The 22979-nt window shown below is 38.3% G+C and overlaps 9 protein-coding genes and 1 non-coding gene across 10 annotated transcripts; 6 read left to right on the top strand and 4 right to left on the bottom strand.

Moving 5' to 3' along the window:
• The first annotated feature begins 186 nt into the window (after positions 1–186).
• Positions 187–4461, top strand: SOCG_03856 (P-type ATPase P5 type). The gene has a single exon (XM_013163766.1). The coding sequence runs from the start codon at positions 284–286 to the stop codon at positions 4235–4237; it is 3954 nt and encodes a 1317-aa protein (XP_013019220.1). The 5' UTR covers positions 187–283; the 3' UTR covers positions 4238–4461.
• SOCG_03855 (kinetochore protein Mis16) lies at positions 4285–6613 on the bottom strand. Its single transcript, XM_013163765.1, has 3 exons — positions 5968–6613; positions 5773–5878; positions 4285–5560 (listed from the first exon to the last, which is right to left on the bottom strand). Exons 1-3 carry the CDS (start codon positions 6062–6064, stop codon positions 4459–4461), a joined length of 1305 nt encoding a protein of 434 aa, XP_013019219.1. The 5' UTR covers positions 6065–6613; the 3' UTR covers positions 4285–4458.
• A 603-nt stretch (positions 6614–7216) lies between these two features.
• On the bottom strand, positions 7217–9274 carry SOCG_03854 (triglyceride lipase-cholesterol esterase). The gene is made up of 5 exons (XM_013163764.1): positions 9206–9274; positions 8721–9168; positions 8242–8629; positions 7840–8186; positions 7217–7798 (listed from the first exon to the last, which is right to left on the bottom strand). The coding sequence occupies exons 1-5, from the start codon at positions 9238–9240 to the stop codon at positions 7472–7474; spliced, it is 1545 nt and encodes a 514-aa protein (XP_013019218.1). The 5' UTR covers positions 9241–9274; the 3' UTR covers positions 7217–7471.
• A 205-nt stretch (positions 9275–9479) lies between these two features.
• SOCG_03853 (transcription factor TFIIE beta subunit) lies at positions 9480–10399 on the top strand (the record flags this gene model as incomplete). Its single annotated transcript, XM_013163763.1, has 2 exons — positions 9480–9672; positions 9738–10399. The coding sequence occupies 2 exons, from the start codon at positions 9480–9482 to the stop codon at positions 10397–10399; spliced, it is 855 nt and encodes a 284-aa protein (XP_013019217.1).
• A 348-nt stretch (positions 10400–10747) lies between these two features.
• On the bottom strand, positions 10748–10820 carry SOCG_16251. The gene has a single exon. It is a non-coding gene; the product is annotated as a tRNA-Arg (tRNA).
• A 285-nt stretch (positions 10821–11105) lies between these two features.
• Positions 11106–13926, bottom strand: SOCG_03852 (U3 snoRNP-associated protein Utp21; the record flags this gene model as incomplete). The annotated part of the gene is made up of 3 exons (XM_013163762.1): positions 11106–11446; positions 11502–13799; positions 13851–13926. 3 exons carry the CDS (start codon positions 13924–13926, stop codon positions 11106–11108), a joined length of 2715 nt encoding a protein of 904 aa, XP_013019216.1.
• A 644-nt stretch (positions 13927–14570) lies between these two features.
• Positions 14571–17342, top strand: SOCG_03851 (inositol hexakisphosphate kinase/inositol pyrophosphate synthase; the record flags this gene model as incomplete). Its single annotated transcript, XM_013163761.1, has 1 exon — positions 14571–17342. One exon carries the CDS (start codon positions 14571–14573, stop codon positions 17340–17342), a length of 2772 nt encoding a protein of 923 aa, XP_013019215.1.
• Positions 17343–17592: 250 nt separating this feature from the next.
• Positions 17593–18801, top strand: SOCG_03850 (cytoplasmic tyrosine-tRNA ligase Yrs1; the record flags this gene model as incomplete). Its single annotated transcript, XM_013163760.1, has 1 exon — positions 17593–18801. The coding sequence occupies one exon, from the start codon at positions 17593–17595 to the stop codon at positions 18799–18801; it is 1209 nt and encodes a 402-aa protein (XP_013019214.1).
• Positions 18802–18986: 185 nt separating this feature from the next.
• Positions 18987–20034, top strand: SOCG_03849 (copper chaperone). Its single transcript, XM_013163759.1, has 3 exons — positions 18987–19319; positions 19676–19744; positions 19800–20034. The coding sequence occupies exons 1-3, from the start codon at positions 19304–19306 to the stop codon at positions 19991–19993; spliced, it is 279 nt and encodes a 92-aa protein (XP_013019213.1). The 5' UTR covers positions 18987–19303; the 3' UTR covers positions 19994–20034.
• Positions 20035–20929: 895 nt separating this feature from the next.
• SOCG_03848 (guanine deaminase) lies at positions 20930–22522 on the top strand (the record flags this gene model as incomplete). The annotated part of the gene is made up of 1 exon (XM_013163758.1): positions 20930–22522. One exon carries the CDS (start codon positions 20930–20932, stop codon positions 22520–22522), a length of 1593 nt encoding a protein of 530 aa, XP_013019212.1.
• Positions 22523–22979: the final 457 nt, after the last annotated feature.

Genomic DNA, 22979 nt, shown 5'->3' with positions numbered 1-22979 from the left:
CAAACAGCATTCACTTGGGGATTTTATTTACCCAAAAAGTAACCAAGATTCTTTGCTGCATATTTAATCTATGAAAGCTCTAGTATAAATTCTTGGCATTTAAAATGAATTCTTTAAGTGCATGAATATAATACTATCGCGTATATTACAAATGCATAAATACCAACGATGATTTTCTGATATACTGGTTGTAAATTCCTTACGTTCAGCATTCTGCAAATCTTAGAAAGTCCGAAGAATTGGTTGAAATTGGGGTACAAAAATTTCGTATAGGTAATCAGAAATGACTTCTCCAAGATCAATTCGGGGAAAGAACTCAGTTACCTCACTGGGTTCTAAAAAATCACTGAACACGTACCTGGCGAGCTCTTTAATGAGTCATGATAGTATTTTTGATGGTCCTGGTTTAGGAACAAGTATCCCATCTAGTATATCTAGCTTCCATCATAAAACACAGCGAGGCTCCTCTGATGCTAGTGTAAGTCAATTTAGCATGGACTATTTGCAGTCTGAATACAACTTGAGTCGATATAATGACACAGAATCTATTGCAGCAGCTAGCAGCGTAGATTACCCCAACATCTACCGCGACAATGGCTCTGCTGTTTACAGTGATGAAGAAGAGATCACAGAGATGATGCTAGAAGAACATAACTTCCACCCTATCTTGCGACGTGAATCTCCTGGAGAAGCTGCAGGAATAAGTGAAGATGGATGTTGCCAGATTTTGTACTTGGTCGAAGAAGACCTTGAGGTTGGAATTGCTGGCTACAGGACCAATAAACTCCGTGCTAGGATATACAATTTAATATGTATTTTAACATTTGGTCTCGTTTACTTAATAATGAGATGGCTTCCTAGGCATTACATTCGATTTATTGGTAAACGTGAACCCCTTGCTACTGCGGAATGGCTTAGCATTGAAACTCAATATGGTGAAATTTCGAAGTCTGACATTCAGGTTCAGCCTTACGAGAACTCTTTATCAACTATATTTGGTGCCTCTATTCGCGTAGCTACGTCTGAAGGTACCGATAATGATCCTTTTGTTGAAAACTTTCGTTATGTAAATTATCGCTATATGAAACTAATTTTTCACCCAATCTTAGAAAGATTTCTTATTCAACAGGATTGGAAAGATCCTCGCTGGATTCGTGATACCAATGTTGTTAAGGAAGGTTTGGAACGTGATGCTATTAATGATCGAACGAAAATTTTTGGCCAAAATATTATTGACTTGGAAACAAAAGGTGTTATTCAGCTCTTGGTGGATGAAGTCCTCCATCCTTTCTATATCTTTCAAGTTTTTTCCATCATCCTGTGGTCTTTAGATGCTTATTATTATTATGCTATTTGCATCTTCCTTATTTCAGTAGTATCTATCATTGGAAGCTTAATTGAAACACGAACTACTCTGAAGCGTATGCGAGAAATGTCTAGGTTTACTTGCCCTGTGCGTGTCTATCGTGATGGCTTTTGGGCTAGTATTCCATCCAGTGACTTGGTTGTTGGCGACGTCTTTGAAATCTCTGATCCAGAACTGACGGTATTTCCAGCTGATGCACTTTTGCTTTCCGGTGACTGCATCGTCAATGAAAGTATGTTAACTGGTGAATCTATTCCGGTTTCAAAAATCCCTGCAACCAATCAAGGAATGAAAGATCTTTTTGCTTTTTCTAGAATTATTCCTCCTTCCCTCTCCAAACATTTCCTTTTTGGAGGAACAAAAATAATTCAAGTGCGTAAACCATTTGTAAATGAGAAAGAAGAAGGTGCTTCTCTCGCTATGGTTATTCGTACTGGTTTCAATACTACTAAAGGAGCTCTAGTACGATCCATGATTTTCCCTAAGCCAACAAATTTTGGATTTTACCGCGATTCATTTAGATTTATCACTGCTATGTTCATTATCGCTGTTATTGGATTTGTATTTAGCTCTATTAATCTACTAACCATAGGAGTCCCCGCTAAAACTATAATTATTCGTGCGCTGGATTTAATCACCATCGTAGTTCCTCCTGCCTTACCGGCTACTCTTACCATCGGTACTACATTTGCAATCTCGAGATTAAGAAAGCAGGGGATATTTTGCATCAGTCCTCAGCGCGTGAATGTGAGTGGAAAGCTTGATCTCATTAGTTTTGATAAAACGGGAACGCTAACAGAAGATGGACTTGATATTATGGGTGTCTCCGTTATTGAAGACTCTAAGTTAACTGATTTACGAAATAATCCTAGTACATTATGTTCGAAAGATTTGCTTTCTAATGATAGCCCGTCTAATTTGTTATTCACGATGGCTACTTGCCATATGCTTCGTCGTGTGGAAGGCGAATTATTAGGAGATCCGTTGGATATGAAAATGTTTGAGTTTACGGATTGGACATATTCTGAAGAGAACTTTACAAATAAGCTGACTTCTTCTGAGCAGTCCGAAGATGCTGCTTATATGAGAACTCAACAGCTAATACCTCCTACCGTGTCACCTCCATGGAATGATCCCTCAATTAATTACTCCGAAAGCGATTTGGAACTTGGTATAATTCGAACTTTCGAATTTGTTTCCCAACTCCGCCGCATGGCTGTTATAGTGAAACATGGACAATATAAGAAGATGGATATCTATGTGAAGGGTGCTCCTGAGGTCATGCCTTCTATCTGCAAACCAGAGTCCTTTCCTGAAAATTATCAGGAGGTATTAGACTACTATACTCATAATGGTTTTCGCGTTATAGCTTGCGCATCTAAACATTTGGAGAATTGTACCTGGGCGAAAGCACAGAGGATGAAACGGACACAAGTTGAATCCGATTTGGACTTCTGTGGATTAATTGTTTTTGAGAATAAACTGAAATCTTCCACTATTCCGGTTATTAATGAATTAGAAGATTCAAAGATTAGAACAGTTATGTGCACTGGCGACAATGTATTGACTTCTATATGTGTGGGCAAACGGTGTGGTATGCTTCCACAAGATGGTTTGGTATTTGTACCACGATTTGAGGAAGAAGAATTAATCGGAGATATCGCATCTCGTAAACTCATCTGGCAATCCATTGAGGATAACGACGTATACTTGGATCCACAGACCCTTCATCCTGTGGTTGATTCAGCGAGTCGCAATTTATTATCGAGTGAATTTAAACGATTTAAATCTTATCATATGGCTATAACAGGCGATGTATTTCGCTGGTTAGTTGATTATGCCCCAGTTGAGCTTTTTAACGCTATATTACTTAAAACACAAATTTTTGCTAGAATGTCTCCTTCTGAAAAGAATGAGTTGGTTTCATGCTTTCAAAAACTGGACTACTGCGTTGGTTTTTGTGGTGACGGTGCGAATGATTGTGGTGCCCTAAAGGCTGCTGACGTTGGTATTTCGCTTTCTGAAGCTGAAGCTTCTGTGGCTGCTCCTTTTACTAGTCGGTGGTTTGAAATTTCTTGTGTGCTTGATGTCATCAAAGATGGTCGTGCCGCATTGGTTACAAGCTTTGGTTGCTTCCAATATATGGCTCTGTATTCTGCAATTCAATTTGTAACCGTCAGTATGTTGTATACGACAAATTCAAACTTAGGTGACTTTCAGTTCTTATTTATTGACTTGGCGATTATTCTACCAATTGCCGTATTTATGGGACGATCAAAACCTTTTCATAGACTAGCTCAGAAACGTCCTACAGCCAATTTGGTTTCAAAGCGGATTTTGTCCCCCTTGCTTGGGCAAATCTTTTTCATTTGCACATTTCAGTATATAATTCTCAGACTTGTTCGCCAACAGCCTTGGTATATCCCTCCTCCTGCTGCTGGATCTGAAAAATCAAGCATTGCAAATAGCGATGTAACGAGCTTATTTTTGTTTTCTGTTTTTCAGTATATATTGATAGGTCTCGTATTGACAGTGGGTCCTCCATATAGACAAAGGATGTGGAGAAACGTATCTTTTACTGTTTCAATATGCGCTTTGTTGGGAATTGCCGTTTCCTTAACCAAGCTTCATGATAGAAACAATTATTTCATGAAGGTTTTTCGTCTTACGCCCATGTCGGACAATTTTCAGAATTTTATTATATTCTGTGCGCTAATTTATTATGTTTGTGCTGCTAGTGGCCAGCAGTATATATTTACAGGTTTGGTTAATACTATTTCGAGACTTTATCGACGGTTGCAGAATAAAAGGAAAGTGTCAAAAAAGCTTTACAAACGGCTGTCTGCTAAATTGCATAATGAACAGGTATAGACGACATTGTGTTTTTTGGCTTTTATTTTTTGGTTCTTAGTTTTATAGGTTTTTTTATAATAATGACCATGAAATCTCTTTTGTAAGTTAATCAATTTATATTGAGTGATATAGATAGTCAATAGAGGAGGTGTCATGTATGGCTTTGTTCATAGTCTATTTTAGAAGGATGATAATTTTTAGTTGTACACAGCTGATAATAATAGATTGCTTTTTTGTTGTTATTCTAAATCGCGAGATGAGATTTGTACATCATCACGACCCCAAAGAACGCGGGAAGGACTCCATACCTGAAGAATGTTATCGTCGGCTATACTCGCAAATACCCAGCGCTCATTCGGGCACCAGCTGAACTCTGAGATTCTGTTTGTATGTCCACCGTGCATGAACAATAATTCGGGAACGCCATCTTCAGCATCCTCTGCAGATTGTTCTTCTCCAATTTTGGCAAGGTCCCATATACAAACACGGCGATCAGTAGAACTAGAAGCTAAGATGGGCTCATCATGAGTAGACCATTCTAAACCATAAACATCATCTTCGTGTCCTTCTAATGTATGAAGGCGCTGATGAGGATTTCGAAGGTCCCAAAGAGCAACGGTCTTATCAGCACTGGCAGTAGCCAGTAAGTAATCATTGAAAGGGTTTATGGCTACAGCATTAATGGCACTCGAATGGGCATGAATAACTTTAGGAGCACGATCGTTAGGATTCAATCTAGTATCATGTATTTGCAAAGTGCAATCGTCGGATACTGACACTAAAAGGGCTTCATGTTGGGGATGATATTGGACATCATTAACAATATCAGAATGACGATGGAATTTTACGGTAGGAGGCAGATCCACCGACTCAGTAGCAGAAAATGAGGACGTATTAATGTCCCATAAACATATGAGTTGATCTTCAGCGGCCGTCGCTAAACGACCTGGCTGATTAGGGTTCCAACAAAGACCATACCCTTCAGAAGTATGACCACGGAGGATAGCTTGTGGAGAAAAATTGCTTGTTGGTAATGCACCATGATCGTTCAAGTTGAAGATGTAGGCATTCCCGGCAACCCCCGTAGTAGCAACAATATCAGGATTTTGAGGCATATAGCGAGCGCGATTTACTTCACCGTCGTGACAAATTTTTTGAGTAACTTCAATGTTGTAAGAGCCTTCATGTTGAGCTCTACGGACATTAGCAGGTGTGATATCAACAGTGTCTTCATCGAAATTGGGTAACTGGACAGAAGCAACTTGTAAGTAATTTTGGTCATGTCCTGATGTATGGGTTCCTAAAAGAAGGCGTTGAACCGAATAGTCCTTTCCTGGAACTCTGAAAATCACGTAGTTAGTAAAGTAATTGTAGAAAGAATGAACAAATCCACGGTGTACGAGCCAGAACCTTATGAATCAAGCAATGACCGTTTGAAAACAAATTTCAAACAGTTAGCTCCTGTAATTCTGAGAAAGAAAAAATTGGTTTCGTTCTGCATGCAAATGATCCGCATTCATTCAATGCTCGTCTGGGATAGACTAATAACATACGTGTGTTTATCCGGTAACCACTGAACCGTCAGAGAGGGCCATTCTAAGGCATGAGTAATAACTAAATCGTAAAGGAAAGGAACATTCTGTTTCCAAAGTTTATATTCTATGGTAAAAAGAAAATGTCAGCCAATGTTGCTAAACCTTCGAGCAAAGTGCCAAAAAGCCGCCTACAATACGTAAAGCATATCATACCTTCCTGAATTACTCTTTCTAACTCGACTTCTTTTTCAATTTGGCGGCTCTCATCACCTACCTGCGTGTCTGTCGTAACAGAGTCTTCTTGGGACATGGTTTTTGGTAAAATGTAATATCTCACTTGAAACAAGCACAGATGAACTTGGTGGAGCACTTTCCTATACTTCACCAAGTCAAGTCGTATGTTCTCTTTCTTTTGACAACCAAAAATAACGAACGACTTACAACTTCAAATTTCATGCTGATCAAAGCTAACAAAGCAAATCTCCTACATCTTCCCCAGGACTAATTCATATTACAATCTTCAGGAATTCTGCTTCAGCATATATGCTCTAACAGTACACCTTACTTCACCAACTACATGGACTAAAGACTTACAATTCAATACAATCGTATACTCTTCGAATCATCAACTTCAAGATCAAATTTTTCATTCGTATTCTACTTTTTCAAGCACAAACGACAACACTAAAACATACAAGATTATAACTAAAATGTACGAGAAACTATCCCACCCTTGAAGGATGAAAAACAATCAACGACCGGGATAGCTACTCAATAAATCACTGAAGACGGAACGGATGCATTTTCTTCGTCCAAAGACTCCAATCATCATACTTGACTTCAGGTTTGAATTTACTTTACTTATATAACAAAGTAAGTTAAATCCTACTGATGATGGTGAAACAGAAAGTTTCTTCTTCCCTTATATAGAAAAACATTGTGACTGCATTGTTGTTCTTTAGGGTAGGGTAATGCTTCGCGAAGGTCGTAAACACCTATTTGAAGAGCGAAATTGTGACGGTGAAGTAAATTTTCTGTCAGCGAAAAGAAAATCAAAACAAAAGATGAACGAGATTTTTCAGTCGAATTTGGCGAGTAAATAAGCTTGCCGAGGAAAACCAATGCACGTAAATATAAATAAATAGTAGTAAAAACAAACAGAAAGAGAAAGGTTGGATTGGTTGACCTTCTATTCTATGATTTCCTTTCTCGATAAAGGATTAAAATTGCTTTATAAAATGTTATTTTTCAATTTTAATTCTATTTCTGTAAATTTAGGGACTCAAATGAAAATATGATGGGGTTCGGTTTTCGTTTCATGCATTAGGTAGAGAAAAATGCAAAAATAAGAATTCGCAGTAAACTCATAAAAAACCAGCTAATTTTAATTACATTATTTATTTATTTTTTAAAGAAAAAAACAATATCATCGTGATTTTCTAATTCTAAGTCAATGGCATACTTTATCACATTGATTTCTTCGTAGTGTCTATGAAGTACTATACATGTATACTTTTACAGGTCGCAAAGATCAAGTTAAAATAAAGAAAAGGATTCCGTTTGTTACCATTATCATTAAGAATTAAATTATACATAAACACAAACAGACAAAGCATTCATAAATAGAACAAGCACATAACAGAGGCAGGTACTAGCATCGGACAAAGCAATGAAGGAGGTTTCTGTTTAACAAGAAAAAAGGGAAATCTGGAATTCCTTAAATAGTAGGATCCACATTTGATCGATACATTTTCATTAAATCCTCATCATTCATCTTCCATCCCCATTTCTTTTTGTTTTTCTTATCCCGCCTTACAAGCTTATCCACCTTTTTGTCTTCTTTGGATTTTTCCCCTTCATATTCCTCATCTCTTTCTTGCTGATTTTGATTTTGTGGGCTCTGGAATTCGGACGCCTTTTCTTTAGCACTGTCTTTTGATCGCGTGTCACCATAGATTACAGCAAGTCGCTGCAATACCAGAGGATTTACATATTTATGAGTCGTATCTGCCCAAATCATATCCAAATGCTCATATCCGGGAATCTATTCAGTGTGTTAGCATTCTCCAATGCAAGTACTCTTACCCTAATCTGTTCTGCCATAGGGGGCAACGAGTTTAACATAGGTTGGATATCCACCAAAGAATCTAGTTCTCCCCAAAATAATAAAATTGGGGTACGAATATTCTTCGTCGGAAATCTGGCAGCTCTATAGTGCTTGGAAAAGTAACCATGAGCAATCTGATCGTTGTCATACATTCGGAATTCTGCACAGCGCATTATCTGAAACCAATGGACAAGGCACTTTACGCTGGTATACGAATACAAGTGAGCAAACGATGCATGTCGTTGCAACGGCGATATAGTATCGCAACTCCAATTAAACAATTGTAGAAGAAAAAAAGATAACACGCGATTAAAAAGAGTACTTGCTATAAAGTGTTAGAAAGCGTATAACTTTCATATACAACGTTTAGTTTATCTTACGTAGTATACTTTGCCAAAAACCAGCCGACGGCAAGATGGACTTCCGACCAAAGAGAAAAAATAAAACAGACGGTCTTGCCTTTACAAAGGCGTCAACAATCTGATTGTGCAGCCCTCCTGGACTCATTGCTGGTGCCAATGCTATGAAACAGTTTACTTTTTCATTCAAAAGAGGCTGAACACTTAGTGCGGCAAACGCTTGCGCACTTCCTTGAGAAAACCCAATATAAGTTAATTGTTTTTGCTCAGAAGTTTGCAAAATATAATCAATGGTGTCGGGAATGTCGTAGTGAGCGAAGTCATCAATGCTAAAATTCCAAAAGTCATTGTCTGTCGAGTCGAACCGAAGATGCTGTCGACTATACTTATTTCCCCTGTTATTTCCAAGCTATATAAGAGTTTGTTAGAACTATAACAAATGGTATTATATGTGACTAAAGCTTTCAGGACCAACTGAAAAGCAAAGCAAAGATTCATACCCAAACATCATATCCTTCGTCTACGAGTTGATATATTAAACAGTTTTCCGGATCAATGTTACAAGCCCATACTTCAGAATTCATTAATAGTCCATGATGGCAGTATATGACAGGCAGCCTTTTAGGAATTGGCATGCCTATCTTCCCAGGGCGGTCTTTTGATATCCTATGAATACAAAGAATGTAATCATCTTGAGTCCTTACAAGGTGTTCCTCAACAGTGTATCCAGAAATCCTACACATCTGACGAATATCATCTGCATCGTGAATAGCCCTTGCTCTCTCGACAAAAGGAGTCGCAGGCTTCTCTGGATATCGCTTAGTCCATTCAGTATGAAACTTATTCCAAGCAGGTCGAAGGGTGAAATGAATTGTAAACACAACGCCCGAGAGCAATTTCTCAAACATAACAAATAAAAATCCCAAAAAGAGAGATACATATTCGTTCCTAAAGATATTAGAATAAAGTTTTTGAATACACTTACCATTTTAAACGTCTTAAAAAAGGCAAACGAAGCATTTTGCATATTAACGGTGGAATGGTTTAATAAGACTTGCCATTCGCCATATCTCTATACTTTGTACCACCTTTGGAGAACCAAAAATAAACGGAGTTAATTCTCGAGAGAATACTTTATTCATTCTAGAGTTTAAGAAAAATCATTAGTAAATCATTGTTTTGCCTGGTGGTTTTCAATCAAATTCGGTTGGATTCGAAACGTTTTGAGATCACACCTCTTCAATTGCTATTAGACTGTTATGAGTTCTTTAAGTGAACAATTATCTTCCTTCAAAAAAAAAGTTGCTAATCAGCCTGTCTATGCCAAACCGCAAGTCCATACATCAACATCGCCGGCACCCAGTGTCCGCTCTAATACTCGAAATGAGTCTGCTTCAGCAGGTTCTAGCCCGGGATTGACGTTGAAGAAACGTCGTTCCAAGGCGAATTTGGGTATGTACAGTGTTTGAAGACAAGCACATGGATTTCTTTGGGTTTTTACTAACCAGGACAATCAGTGTATTCTCAACCCGCCGATTCAGGAGTCGGAACGCATTATTTATCTCAACTTCATTATGCCGTCGAGTACTTGAAAGAAAGAAATGACCCTAAAACCGCAGAAGAAATTGCTTCTTATCTTTCAACGCCGTTGACACCCATGTTATTAAAGCTTTTGAAAAAAAATGAACGTATTTATTATGATGAACGAACGGAAACTTTTGCATTTAAACCCTTACATAATATTCGCTCTGCCCCCGGGCTCTTGGCTTACCTGGATTCTCAAAAGACACATACAGGAATGAGTATTAAGGAGCTAAGAGACGGATGGCCAAATGTCGTAGCTGAGTTAGAAGAACTTGAGAAACAAGGAGAAGTCCTGCTTTTAAGGACTCGAAAAGACGGAATTCCTAGGATGGTATGGAGAAACGATAAGAGTAGCAATTGCGTTATTGACAAAGAATTCCAAAATGTCTGGCACGAAATTCCCATTCCTCCCACCTTGGATTTGGCGTCTGAACTTGGGAAGTATGGCTTGAAGCCGACAAGCGTAGATCCCTCAACCATCAAAAGGCCAGTTGCATCTGCTGCTCAGAAACAAAAGAAACCTAAAACTAGACGTGGAAAAGTTACGAATACCCATCTTAATATCCTTAGAGATTATAGCTCTATGAAACAATAGTTATGGTGTGATGTTAACAGTCCTCAGACATTCAATTTTGCCTATGGTTTTGCATTTTCCGTTTTTAGTTATTGATTTTGCTTTATTATTGTTTCTTCGCTCTTGTATAGAGGTCGCTTAGTTTTTGGGATTGCCTTTACTTCAATAAAAATTTAGATATTGTATAGTATTTCTAGTCTACAACATTACAGATTAAATTATTTAGTAAAATTTAAATTATGTGGAATTATCTATCTTTCATAGATTACTTGAGTTTGCCCTTGTCTTTTACATTATAAAAATCAAAAATCAAAAAAAAAATCAAATAGTTTCCGACTAAAGACGAAAGAAATATTAAAAAGAGAAACAAGCTCCCGGCGGGACTCGAACCCGCAATCCCTTGATTAGAAGTCAAATGCCCTAGCCATTAGGCCACGGGAGCTGCTGTTGACAACATATGTTAGGTAGACAATATATTCTACTAAAGTAAAATAGCTTGTCTTGATATTATATTGTAAGAGCTGTGTAGGAACAACGGTTCTCCAATACTACTGAAGTACTTTTATAATTAAGTCTAAATTTTTTTTTTCTTAGAAATGCCTTCTGCTAAAAATAGTAAGAAACCTGTATTCTATTTATCCCAAAAATAATAAGCTTATGAAAGAATTAGTGTATATAGATAATTTTTTTTATATCCCCTTTTCCCAAACAGTAGATTTCTAATAATCTAAGTCCGCATGAAACTCAAGACACCTGAGCAATAGTGAATCAAATCTAGTAAACGATTATTCTCCTCTTTTTGCACAGTACCCCAAGCTTTCAAGGCATTTAGGACGTTTTCCTTTTCATTTGAAGCCTCTGAAGACAATAAAACATCTTCATGTGCTTTAATGAAAACTGCCATATAAGCTTGTACCAGTTCAAAATCTCGACGGCTTGCTAACCGGGAAGTCATGCTATTGATAAATAAAATGAATTCTTCGTAAGGTGGGAATGCCTCCAGAGAGCGAATTTCTAAATCAGTCTTAGCCGGTGGTAGAGTCTTTAAATATTCAAAGAACGCATCATCTAAAATTCTGTTAGTACTACTGTTATAACATCATATTAAAACTTTTTAACTTACCATCTCCGGCATGCAAAAGTTCAGAAAATCTGGTTGTAAGGTTTTGCATTGAGGAAGCCAAATTTGGTCGGCTTTGTTTATCGTTATTTGTTTCATCAAGCTTAGAAACAAGACCCTCAGATTGTTCTTTAAGAGAGGGCAAGAAGAATGGTGCTTTCTCAGGTGCTTTAGGAGCCTCTTTAGGAGCATTACGGGCTTTAATCAACTCCATATTCACAAGAGTCTGCCATTGCGTTCGAGGAAGTTTACTGAGAGTTTGCAGCTGATTGTCTATTTGATCAGCGGTTGTGTATAAAATATCATCTTCTTCTTCCTCATCCTCTTCAGCATTCAAAGCAGCTTGTACCACCGACGTTCCCTTCTCGCCAGAAATAGATGGAAGAGAAACCTCAGTAATATCGTCCAGCCGTAATGATTTGGTAGATACATGCTTAAACATCGAAAGATTGGTCCACAAACTGATTCCAATCTGATCAACATGAGAGGTTGCCAAATAGTCACCCGTTGGTCCAAAGGACAAGCCAGTACAAACATTACCGGTAGTTATGGCATCAATCAAGTGGCCTGTTGGCAAATCCCAAGTACGAATAGTTCCATCCAAAGATGCTGTAACTAACCAGCGTCCATCGTTGGAGAAGTCGATGTCGGTCAAACGATTTGAGTGACCCCATAATTCACGAACAACTTTTCTTGTTTGAACATCAACGATGCGAATGCCAAAGTCATCGCAAATAACAGCTATGAGATCGGATGCATGATGGTAGACAGCACTTGTGATAGAACTGCCCATATCAATCGTATCAATCAAAGACCCCTTATTGAAATCCCAAAAACGCAAAGTGCCATCAAGAGAAGACACAACCAAAACACGATTGACGTTGTCGAGCATAATAGATGTAATTGGCTTGTTGCTGTGTTGCTTATGGCCAAACGATTTTCTCAGAATACCACTTTGCATGTTATAAACATTCACTAGACCCTTGGAACTACCAACCATACCGAAATTACCACAACAACTAACACAGACGGCGCGAACAGGGGTACCATCAGTCGTCGGTAAAACATGCTGACCCAAAGTCTTATTTTTCCAGTTCCAGGTACGAGCGGCATTGTCGTTTTTATGAGCAGTGAGAATGTTATCCCAGTATTTTTCACGGGAATTAGAGGAAGACATAGAAATTATTTCAGGAAGCTTTAGTTCATCGGGGCGAACATTCAATTTTTTCGCTTTGGAGGTAACGGATCCCTGGGATAATTCAACAGTTTGATTATCTTGGAAAACACTGATAGCACGAAGCGTATTATCGCTGGCAGCGGAAAGGAGGAAATGGACGCTTTGACCATAAAACTTGATGCAAGAGGGCGGCTCATAATGACCATTGCGAAGACGTAAAATCCTTGGAGCACCATCCATGGAGTCAAAGATCCATTCCTTTAGAGAATTGTCAGGACCGGCAGTGACCAACACAGGCTGACCATTTAAGAACTGAAGTTTTGGAATGGGGCCATGATGAGCTCCATAGACTACATTTTGGACACGACGTTTTGATAAATCAAAGAGGGAGACATCTCCCTGATGATTCGACGTCGCCAAAATCGGTACACCATCCGTTCGGAAGGAAGAGGAGAGGACGCGACCACTTTGACGGAATTCCATTACTATTGTGGCATTTCTTAAATTATACAGTACAATCCGACCACCCGCAGTACCAATTGCGAGGATATCAAGTACAGGGGCCTGGGTAAGAGAGGTGATGGCATCGCCAACCAAATTTTTAAATTTATAAACGCACTTTGCGGTTCTCATGTTCCATAATTCAAAGGAACCGTCGGAAAATCCCAAAATAATTTTGTTCAAGTATGTGCTAGGATGAATCATTGCAGTTACATCCGCATTGGCGGTAGGTTGAAAAACCGTATGTAACTCTGGCAGTTCGTATTTGGAAACATGTTTCCAGATATGAACCAAGCGTCTACTGCTAGTCGCAATGATCCATTCACCAAAAGCATCCAACTGCACAACCTCACCTGCTGACGATTCCAACTCTATTTCCCAGATGATTTTGCCTCGCTTGTAAGCAAAAACCTTAGAGCCAGACCCTGCCAGCATAAAATCTTTGTAAGATTTCAGACAAGAAATTTCTCGTTCCAAATGTTTACCGACAAACAACAGATTGAGTCGTTCACAATCGTACGTTTGAAAAGAATTTCCAACGCATGTGGTAACTAAAAAGTGAGTACCACGAACCTCAATGTCAAAAGGTATTTGATTTGAAACATAACCAATGGATCGAAAAGCTAAACATTCGTTAGTAACATATCATGCTTCCTGTACATATAGGTACATACGCGCAAAAATCTTCGATTTCCTTAATGGTTTTACGTTAGTCTCTTGAGTTTTTCTCTTCTTTTCAGGAAACGGCATTTTCTATAACAGATTTACCTCGTTTCTGCACCAAAAGCCGTTCAATTAGGTGCTTTTACGATTAAGTGCAAATCAATGGATTTGTCAAAAGCAGGAGGAGGAATGAAAACCTTCATTTTCTCCTTTAACGCAAAACTTCGCAAGACGCTATTTTGATTGCGCGTATGTACTGTTACAGCGTAAGCAGGATTACGTAGCGTAACGATACACCAACAATTTGGAAGAATCCTATTGTTTACGACAATATCAATGGAAAATATTCCTCTGAAAAATTCTTATTTCAAGCTCACTTGAGGCCAGAATTTATAAATAGAAATTACTCTTCTCTATGGAAAAGTCGAATCCTTAGCCGTTGAGATAATAGACCAGTGTGCAGCATGAAGAGATTCAGACGTATAAGCCTAATACGAATAAAAGAAAAAGAAAAAGCCAATTGTTATTTTATAAATGTTTAACAATTAGTTGAAGAAATGCCTGATGGAAGTTTCAATATGATAAGGTAACATAGATGATTAAGCGGAGCTATGCAAGTATAGTACGAAGCAAGAACAAAAACTGTAAGAATACTTGAAGGTCAACATTTACGTATTTGAAGGGTTTTTCTTTGATTATACTTTAATAAAAGGGCATAGATACTCCAAGGAATGTCTCAAAAAGGAGCACCTTCTGTTGCTTCTGAGACAGAACCATCTACTAGAACAACATCACCTGTGTCTTCAGGAACATCCCAGCCTCCTATAAAACATAATGTTGTAGGCGTATGTGCTATGGATGCAAAGGCACGATCAAAGCCATGCAGAAATATTCTGAATCGAATTATCGCTGAAGGCGAGTTTGAGGCTATCGTATTCGGTGACAACATGATTTTGGACGAAGAGGTGGAGAATTGGCCTGCTTGTGATTATTTAATTTGTTTTTATTCTAATGGATTTCCGCTAGAAAAGGCAGAACGATACGTTGATCTTAGAAAACCATTCTGTGTTAACGACGTCTTATTTCAAGAATTGCTATGGGATCGCCGTTTAGTTTTGAAGATATTAGACTCTATCAGTGTTTCCACACCTCCAAGGTTGATTTGTAACCGAGATGGAGGACCAAGGTTACATAAGGTCCTGGCTGAAAAGTTGAAACGTAAATTTGGTTTCCATTTAAAAAAGGAACCCTTACCAACAATGGAAATGTTGGATGAAGATACTCTTTGTGTCGATGGTGAAATCCTAAAAAAACCTTTTGTGGAAAAGCCTACCTATGGTGAAGACCATAACATTTATATCTATTTTCCCAAATCCGCCGGTGGTGGCGGCCGGAAACTATTTCGTAAAATCGCAAACAAGTCTTCTGATTATGATCCCGATCTTTGCTATCCTCGCACGGACGGATCGTATATATATGAGCAATTCATGAATGTCGACAATGCAGAGGATGTCAAAATATATACAGTTGGTTCGCATTATAGACATGCTGAAACAAGAAAGTCACCGGTTGTTGATGGTATTGTGCGCCGTAATCCTCATGGAAAAGAAATTCGTTTTATTACCAACTTATCTGAAGAAGAGAAAGTAATGGCTTCTAAGATATCGATTGCTTTTGAACAGCCTGTTTGTGGATTTGACTTGTTAAGGGTGTCAGGAAGATCCTATGTGATTGATGTAAATGGCTGGTCATTTGTTAAAGATAACAATGATTATTATGACAATGCCGCTCGTATCTTGAAACAGATGTTTCATGTTGCTGAACGCCATAGGAGAAATCGTGTTCCCTCCGTTCAAGAAGTGCTTAATCCCCCTCCTAGGGAAAGTGAAGCCTGGAGATTGAAAAGTTTGGTTGTTGTACTTCGTCACGCCGACCGCACCCCTAAACAAAAGTTTAAGTTTTCATTCAGTTCTGAACCTTTCGCAAAACTGCTTCAGGGTCACACCGAAGAAGTTATATTGCGTCACGAGCAATTGAATAGTGTCTTGGCAGCTACAAACGTAGCATCAGAGATGAAATGCGAAGATTTAAGCAAGTTGAAACAACTTAGGCTTGCTTTAGAAACCAAGAAAAATTTACCTGGTACAAAAGTCCAACTCAAACCAGCGTATTCCTCTGAAGGCAATCTTACAAAATTACAACTCATCATCAAATGGGGAGGTGAATTCACCCATTCTGCACGATATCAATCCAAGGATCTTGGTGAACAATTTCGTAAAGATCTCTATATAATGAACCGCGATTGTCTAAAAGATGTTGAGATTTTTACATCATCTGAACGCCGTGTGTCAACTTCTGCCGAAATTTTTGCAATGGCCTTTTTGGAGCAAGAAACAATAGCGAATGACTTATTAAAGGTTAGGAAAGATCTTTTGGATGACTCCAATGCTGCTAAAGATACAATGGATAAAGTTAAAAAACACTTAAAGTCACTATTAAGGGTTAGTGATACGGCAAGAAAAGAATTTACTTGGCCAGAGAATATGCCCAAACCTTGTGAAGTTATGCAGCAGGTAGTTCAATTAATGAAATATCATCGAGCCATCCTACGTGAGAATTTTATCATCCTAGGACCTGGAGCTGAGCAAGTACAATCTCGTTGGTGCTGCAGCGAAAACCCTGCCTTATTTAGAGAACGGTGGGAAAAGCTTTTTAATGAGTTTTGTGATTCTGAAAAAGCAGATCCTTCGAAAGTATCGGAACTTTATGATACCCTTAAATATGATGCATTACACAATCGTCAGTTTTTGGAAAGAATATTCACACCTTACCAATATTTGAGATTTCCCCAAGATCCTGGTTTAACAACTAGGGAGTCTTCTAGTTCTTCTAATGACTCCAGTAATAACGGCATTTCAAATATGAGCAAATCCGCCAGAAAGACAGAAAGACCACTAGAAAAGCTGTATGAGTTGTACGATCTTGCTAAGGTTTTGTTTGATTTTGTTTCTCCTCAAGAGTATGGTATAGAACAAGAAGAAAAGCTTGAAATTGGATTATTGACAAGTGTGCCTCTTCTACGACAAGTTCTGGACGATATTAAAGTTGCCAGAGACTCTGATCACGCATCAACGAGGATGTATTTTACCAAAGAGTCACATATATATACTTTACTGAACTGCATTCTTGAGTCTGGGTTACCCATGAAGATGCCACGAAATCAGATTCCTGAGTTGGATTACCTTACGCAAATTTGTTTTGAGTTGTTTGAGCGTACAAATCCTTCCGGAAACAAGGAATTTTCAGTTAGGATTACGCTGTCTCCAGGGTGCTATGCTCAATGTCCTTTGGATATGAAATTAGACGCCAAACACTGCATCAGTGTCGCTCCTAGGCGGTCTTTAACGAGACATCTGGATCTTCAAAACTTTGTGAAGAGTATTGAAGATCGGTGTAATTCTGTCCATCTACCGAAGCGTTTCATTCCAGTAAATATAAACTAAAGTGCATCATTGTTTACGATGTAAAAAGCAGGAAGACTTACTATTACTTAAGCGATCCTTATTTCCGGAAGATTTATTTTTTGTTTTAGCGACATCGTTGTGCTTCGTTAATCAAGATAGGGTTATAATCCATCTTATTGCCATCACGCGGTAAAAAGAGACGCCGGAAAAAAGGAGGGCAGCAATTGTAAGGCCTTAACCAACTTCTTGTGTCGTTGCATCTTCATAGGATAGTAGATTTAAGCTAAAAATGGCTCTTTCTGTTGATGAAAAGTATGAGTTAATCACTCGAAACTTACAAGAGGTTATTGGCGGAGATGCAATCCGCGAAATTCTGAAGGAACGCGATCTTAGTCTATATTTTGGTACTGCCCCTACTGGTCGTCCTCATTGTGGTTACTTCGTACCTTTGATGAAGCTTGCTGACTTTCTACGTGCCGGTGTTCACGTGAAAGTGCTTTTGGCAGATGTTCATGCATTTTTGGATAACATGAAAGCACCAATGGAGCTTGTTCAACATCGTGTACGCTACTACGAATTAGTGGTAAAGGCCATTTTGAAGTCTGTGAATGTTCCCATTGAAAAACTTGAGTTCATTGTCGGATCTAGTTTCCAGTTGAAAGAAGATTATGCTTTGGATAATTTCCGTGCTTGCGCTGTTACTACAGAACACGATGCTATGCGTGCTGGTGCAGAGGTTGTCAAGCAAGTTGCGAGTCCTTTACTCTCTAGTTTGATGTACCCCGGTATGCAAGCACTCGATGAACAATACTTGAACGTTGATGTGCAATTCGGTGGTATCGATCAACGTAAGATTTTCGTTTTAGCTGAAAAGCTTCTGCCTATGATGGGTTACAAGAAGCGCTCACATCTTATGAGTCCTATGGTTCCCAGTATGACAGGCGGTAAAATGTCTGCTTCTGCGGGTGCTAATGCTAAAATTGATTTGTTGGACGAGCCTAATGTCGTAAAGAAGAAGGTTCGTAGCGCTTTTTGTGAGCCTGGTGTCGTCGAAGATAACGGCTGTCTTGCATTTTTAAAGCATGTTTCTTTCCCTTCTATGAAGATGCGCGGTGAAAAGGAATTTATCATTGACCGTCCCGAAAAGTATGGTGGAAAGATTGTGTTTACAAGTTATGAGGAGTTGGAGAAGGCTTATGTGGAACAGACTTTGGCCCCTCAAGATTTGAAGGATGGGTTACAAGCATCCATCAATAACTTGCTCGCCTCCGTTCAAGCTGAGTTGAAGGCTTATGCCGATATGGAAGGACTTGTAAAATTGGCTTATCCTGATCCTAAAGATGCAAAGAAGGCTAAGAAAGACAAGAAGGACAAAAAGAAGAATGCTAAGAAGGACAATGTAGAAAAGAAGCCTGAGGCCGAACAAGCCGATTCCCCTGCGGCCGCCGCTCCTGAATCTACACAAGAGAAGCCTGTTGAAGAAGCAAAGCAAGCATAAACTTATAGTTGGAGCTTTGGGTCTTGATGTGTAGATTTAGAAATTGAAAAGGGATAAATGGTAAGAAAAACAAGATGTTTTGTTTCTATAATAGTTGGATATTAAATAGGACACTCTCTTTGTAGAATAATATTATTTTTCATATGTTTGAGCTTATTATGGGGTGACTCTAAAGTATATTATTTATTCAGAAAGAAAATGTTTAAAGATTTGGATTTGTCAAATACAGTTTAAAAATGATATTCATATAATGGAGGAAACAATTTTGCATAGCTATTACGAGGTAGTTTCAAAACATCCAACATACATTGCCATAGAGAAATTAAATTTTGGAAACTCTGGCAGTAGGGAGTTCATCAATTGAAGAGGTACAGAGCACAACTACGAAAATTGGTTTCCGACTGGATAGATGACTATTACTTTATCCTATTTCTTTGTTTTTTGTTTCTAAATTTCTTTACATTTAATTTCAGTGAAAGCAATAAGTGATTCGTTTACAAAAATGTCTTTTGGAGCAGGTAAGTAGGAAAGAAGAGGGACGAAAGCTGTTTGTCAAGAAAAAAGCATATAAACGAAAGTATTATGACAATTCGCTTTACATACTAAGATTGAATCGTTGAGCGCTCGCTTCAATTGCTTTCGGATCATTAGTCTGTGAAGCATTCGAGGAATTTGGTCTTTAAGAGCTTTAACTTCTAAACCAGTTTGATGTTGCATATCGAGCTTTCATTCCTGTACAGTTTGTTACAGATGCTGGTTGCTTAACTTTGCCTTTTCAACCGTGAAAGCATATACAGATGGACAACCCACGGTTTTCGTTTATTCTTCTTTAACCATGTTTTTAGAAGAACAAGCTATTAACTAAGTATTTTAGCTGGTGGATCGATGCCTATGACAAGCAAGGAACCTCCTGAGCGAGGCAGTTTTCCTTTAGATCACTTTGGTATGGATGGGAGAGTTTTTCTACATGTAAACTAATCACTTTTTTTCAAATATAGGTGAATGCACAAATGTCATGAAAGAGTATTTAGAATGCATAAAAACGAATCGAAGTCAACAACAGGAATGTCGACCTCTTGCCAAAAAGTATCTCCAGTGTCGCATGGACACGGGTCTCTTCGGACAGGATGACATGCGTAATTTAGGCTTTGAAGATGAGGGAACAGAAAGATTAGATTCAAAGAATGAATGATTAGGATAGGAGTAGACCTGGTTTGCTGAAATGGGTTCAAAGCATTCATTTCATGAAATGAATGCTTTGAACCCATTTCAGCACGCTTCCTCTACAATATTTATTGTTAAAGCTATAAAGTTATGCAACTATGCACTTTTCAAGGAAAACTCGAAACTGTATTAGACCACCTTTGCCAATTGTTACAAACAAACAAGGTAACCATCTTGGTTGTTACTCGATTTCCTGTTAGGCATTCTCTTTTGACATACAAGCAAAGTAAAGAGAAAAAGCAAGTAAGCTGTCAATACAGATTACCTACTTACCCAGATTTCAATTTAGTGGTTAGTAAAACTCAAAACTCACGGATTTTCTTCATCTGTTTACATTCCAAGTTATACTACCTAACTCAGTCTTATTGTTATTGAAGACATTCACGAGGTGTCTCAATATTTTTGATTTAAATTGGAGCTAAACATCACATTTTCTACATCTTGAAAAATATATTTTGTGGAAATCTATTTGTCTTACCTGGAAGTTTTGAATATAAACTACATCCGAAAGATAGGATTGCTATACCGTAACAGTATCAGGTGTTGAGGTATAGATTATTACAAGGCTAAGTTCAGATACTAGTATTTATATATACATTTATATATACACTTTGAAAAGATAAGTAGTTTGGAGCTTACAAGCTACCGACAATATATCATAACTACCCTTCCTTTCTGTCAAATTGTTTACTGGTGAATTCCGAGATTCTGGGGCATCCGTACATATATCAAAACAAAAAGGCTTCACTTCTGACGATTAAGTTTACCTTTCTCAAAAGTGTTGTTGCAATTAGCTGCCCATCAAATTCTCTCAGTTGAATCTGTTTACTCGAAGGTACTGAAGTTGAAGTAGATCTGATTTCAAAATAATCCAACGACAGTTTATTTCGTTCTATTTCTTGATATGGTTGAAGATATCATCTTTGTTGGAAAACTCATTCATACCCCCTCTCTGGGAACATTAGAGATTGAAGACGCGACTGTGGGAGTGCATCAAAGTAAAATTGTATTTCTTGCAAAGTCCGTTACAGATGAAACAATTCGACTCGCAAAATCTCATCATTTGTTGAAGAATGCTAGGGTACAAATACTAAAGCCCCTGCAATTTTTCTTTCCGGGATTTATCGACACACACATTCATGCACCTCAATACCCCAACGCTGGTTTTGGCATTGATGTTCCCTTACTGAAATGGCTTGAGAAGTACACATTTCCATTAGAATCCTCATTCCGTAATTTGGATAAAGCGTTGGAAGTTTACTACCGTGTAATCACTCGAACGCTTGCTTATGGCACTACTTTTGCCAGCTACTTTTCTTCTCTTCATGCCCCTGCCTCGGCTCTACTTGCAGAACTTTGTTTCCTTCTTGGTCAGCGAGCATACATCGGTAAATGCAATATGGACACCCTTTCACCTCCCCATTATTGTGAAAAATCACCGGAGTCCTCCATTGAGGCTACCAATGTACTCGTATCATTTATGTCTAAACTCGATCCTGAGCGAAAGATGGTTTCTCCTATCGTTACCCCAAGGTTTGCTCCTTCTTGCACAAAAGATTTGCTTCAGGCCTGTGGAAATTTTGCTGCTGCTCATGATTTGCCTATCCAGACTCATATATCTGAAAATAGAGGGGAAATTGCTCTTGTGCGGGATTTGTTTCCTGATCGAAAATCATATACCGATGTTTATGACCATTATAGGTTATTGACGCCGAAAACAGTTTTAGCACATGGTGTTTATTTAGAGGATGAAGAAATCGAAACGATTTTAAACCGTCAAAGTGGTATTTCACATTGCCCCACTAGTAATGCCGTTATAGCCAGTGGTATGGCAAATGTTCGAAGACTCTTAGATGCAGGGGTCAAAGTTTCTTTGGGAACAGATGTATCTGGCGGTTACACTCCAAATATGCTCATTGCAATCCGTCAAGCAGCTCTTACATCACGATCCCTGGCTTCAGTTTTGAAGGATACCAGGATTATATTGGACCTTTCTGAGCTTCTATATCTTGCCACACAAGGTGGTGCTGAAGTTTTGGGCCGCGGTGCTGAAGTTGGTAGTTTTGAAGAAGGAAAGAACTGGGACGCCCTTGTCATAGATGTGTCTCCTCAAAGTAATTCACCAGTAGATGTTTACGAACATGATAGTTGGGAACACATCTTGAGTAAGTGGATTTTCAACGGTGACGATCGCAACATTGCCCAGGTCTGGGTGAATGGAAAATTGATTGCCGGTACTGATTGTAAAGTCGAGGATATGAGTCCTATTGCTACAAGTCTTGCTTCCCTCTATATGGACAGCGTAATATCTCCTGTGCAAAAATCTCTTCGTCTTCGAGAAATACTGGAATCATTTACAAATACAATATCATTACCAGTCACGCAGTGCGTAAATGATGGAAAAGTACATGCAGAGCCATGGAAGCACACGAATGAAAATTATGATCACAAGAAAAGTACTTCTATGGAGAGGAAACAATTTTTACGAAGTACTTGAAATCAAAGTAAGTACTTCTTCATATGTATTGCCTTTTGTTTAGATGTTTACATCCTTTTCTCATAATATTACTTCTTAATGTTATTTTTTTTATTGTATAGTTTTGTTGTTGTTTCAGTTTGAAAAGTTTCTTACAATAGTAACATACAAATTTGCTCACTAGGGAATAGAGACTCAATTAATATGTGAATCATACAATGACTTTTTGAGTGGAGGTTCATCCCAAAAGTGTGTATGGCAGTTATTATTGATGGATACTTGTAAATTCTTCTCTTTATTAAGTTAATTTTCTTTTCCCTAACTTTCAAGCTGTAGTTTTATATATGCACAGAAATTTGATTCAATGATTATGCATCTCGTTACCTAACAAGTATCAACCTTCAGTTGGCAAGAAGCGCAGCTGTAGCAGCGTAGAAGAAAGTAAAGTAATTATATCAGCGTTGAAAACTGAAGCGTT

The sequence above is a fragment of the Schizosaccharomyces octosporus genome (genome assembly GCF_000150505.1).
Source record: "Schizosaccharomyces octosporus yFS286 unplaced genomic scaffold supercont6.2, whole genome shotgun sequence".
In the NCBI taxonomy this organism is placed as follows: domain Eukaryota; kingdom Fungi; phylum Ascomycota; class Schizosaccharomycetes; order Schizosaccharomycetales; family Schizosaccharomycetaceae; genus Schizosaccharomyces; species Schizosaccharomyces octosporus.
This window is presented reverse-complemented; position numbering and strand designations above follow the sequence as displayed.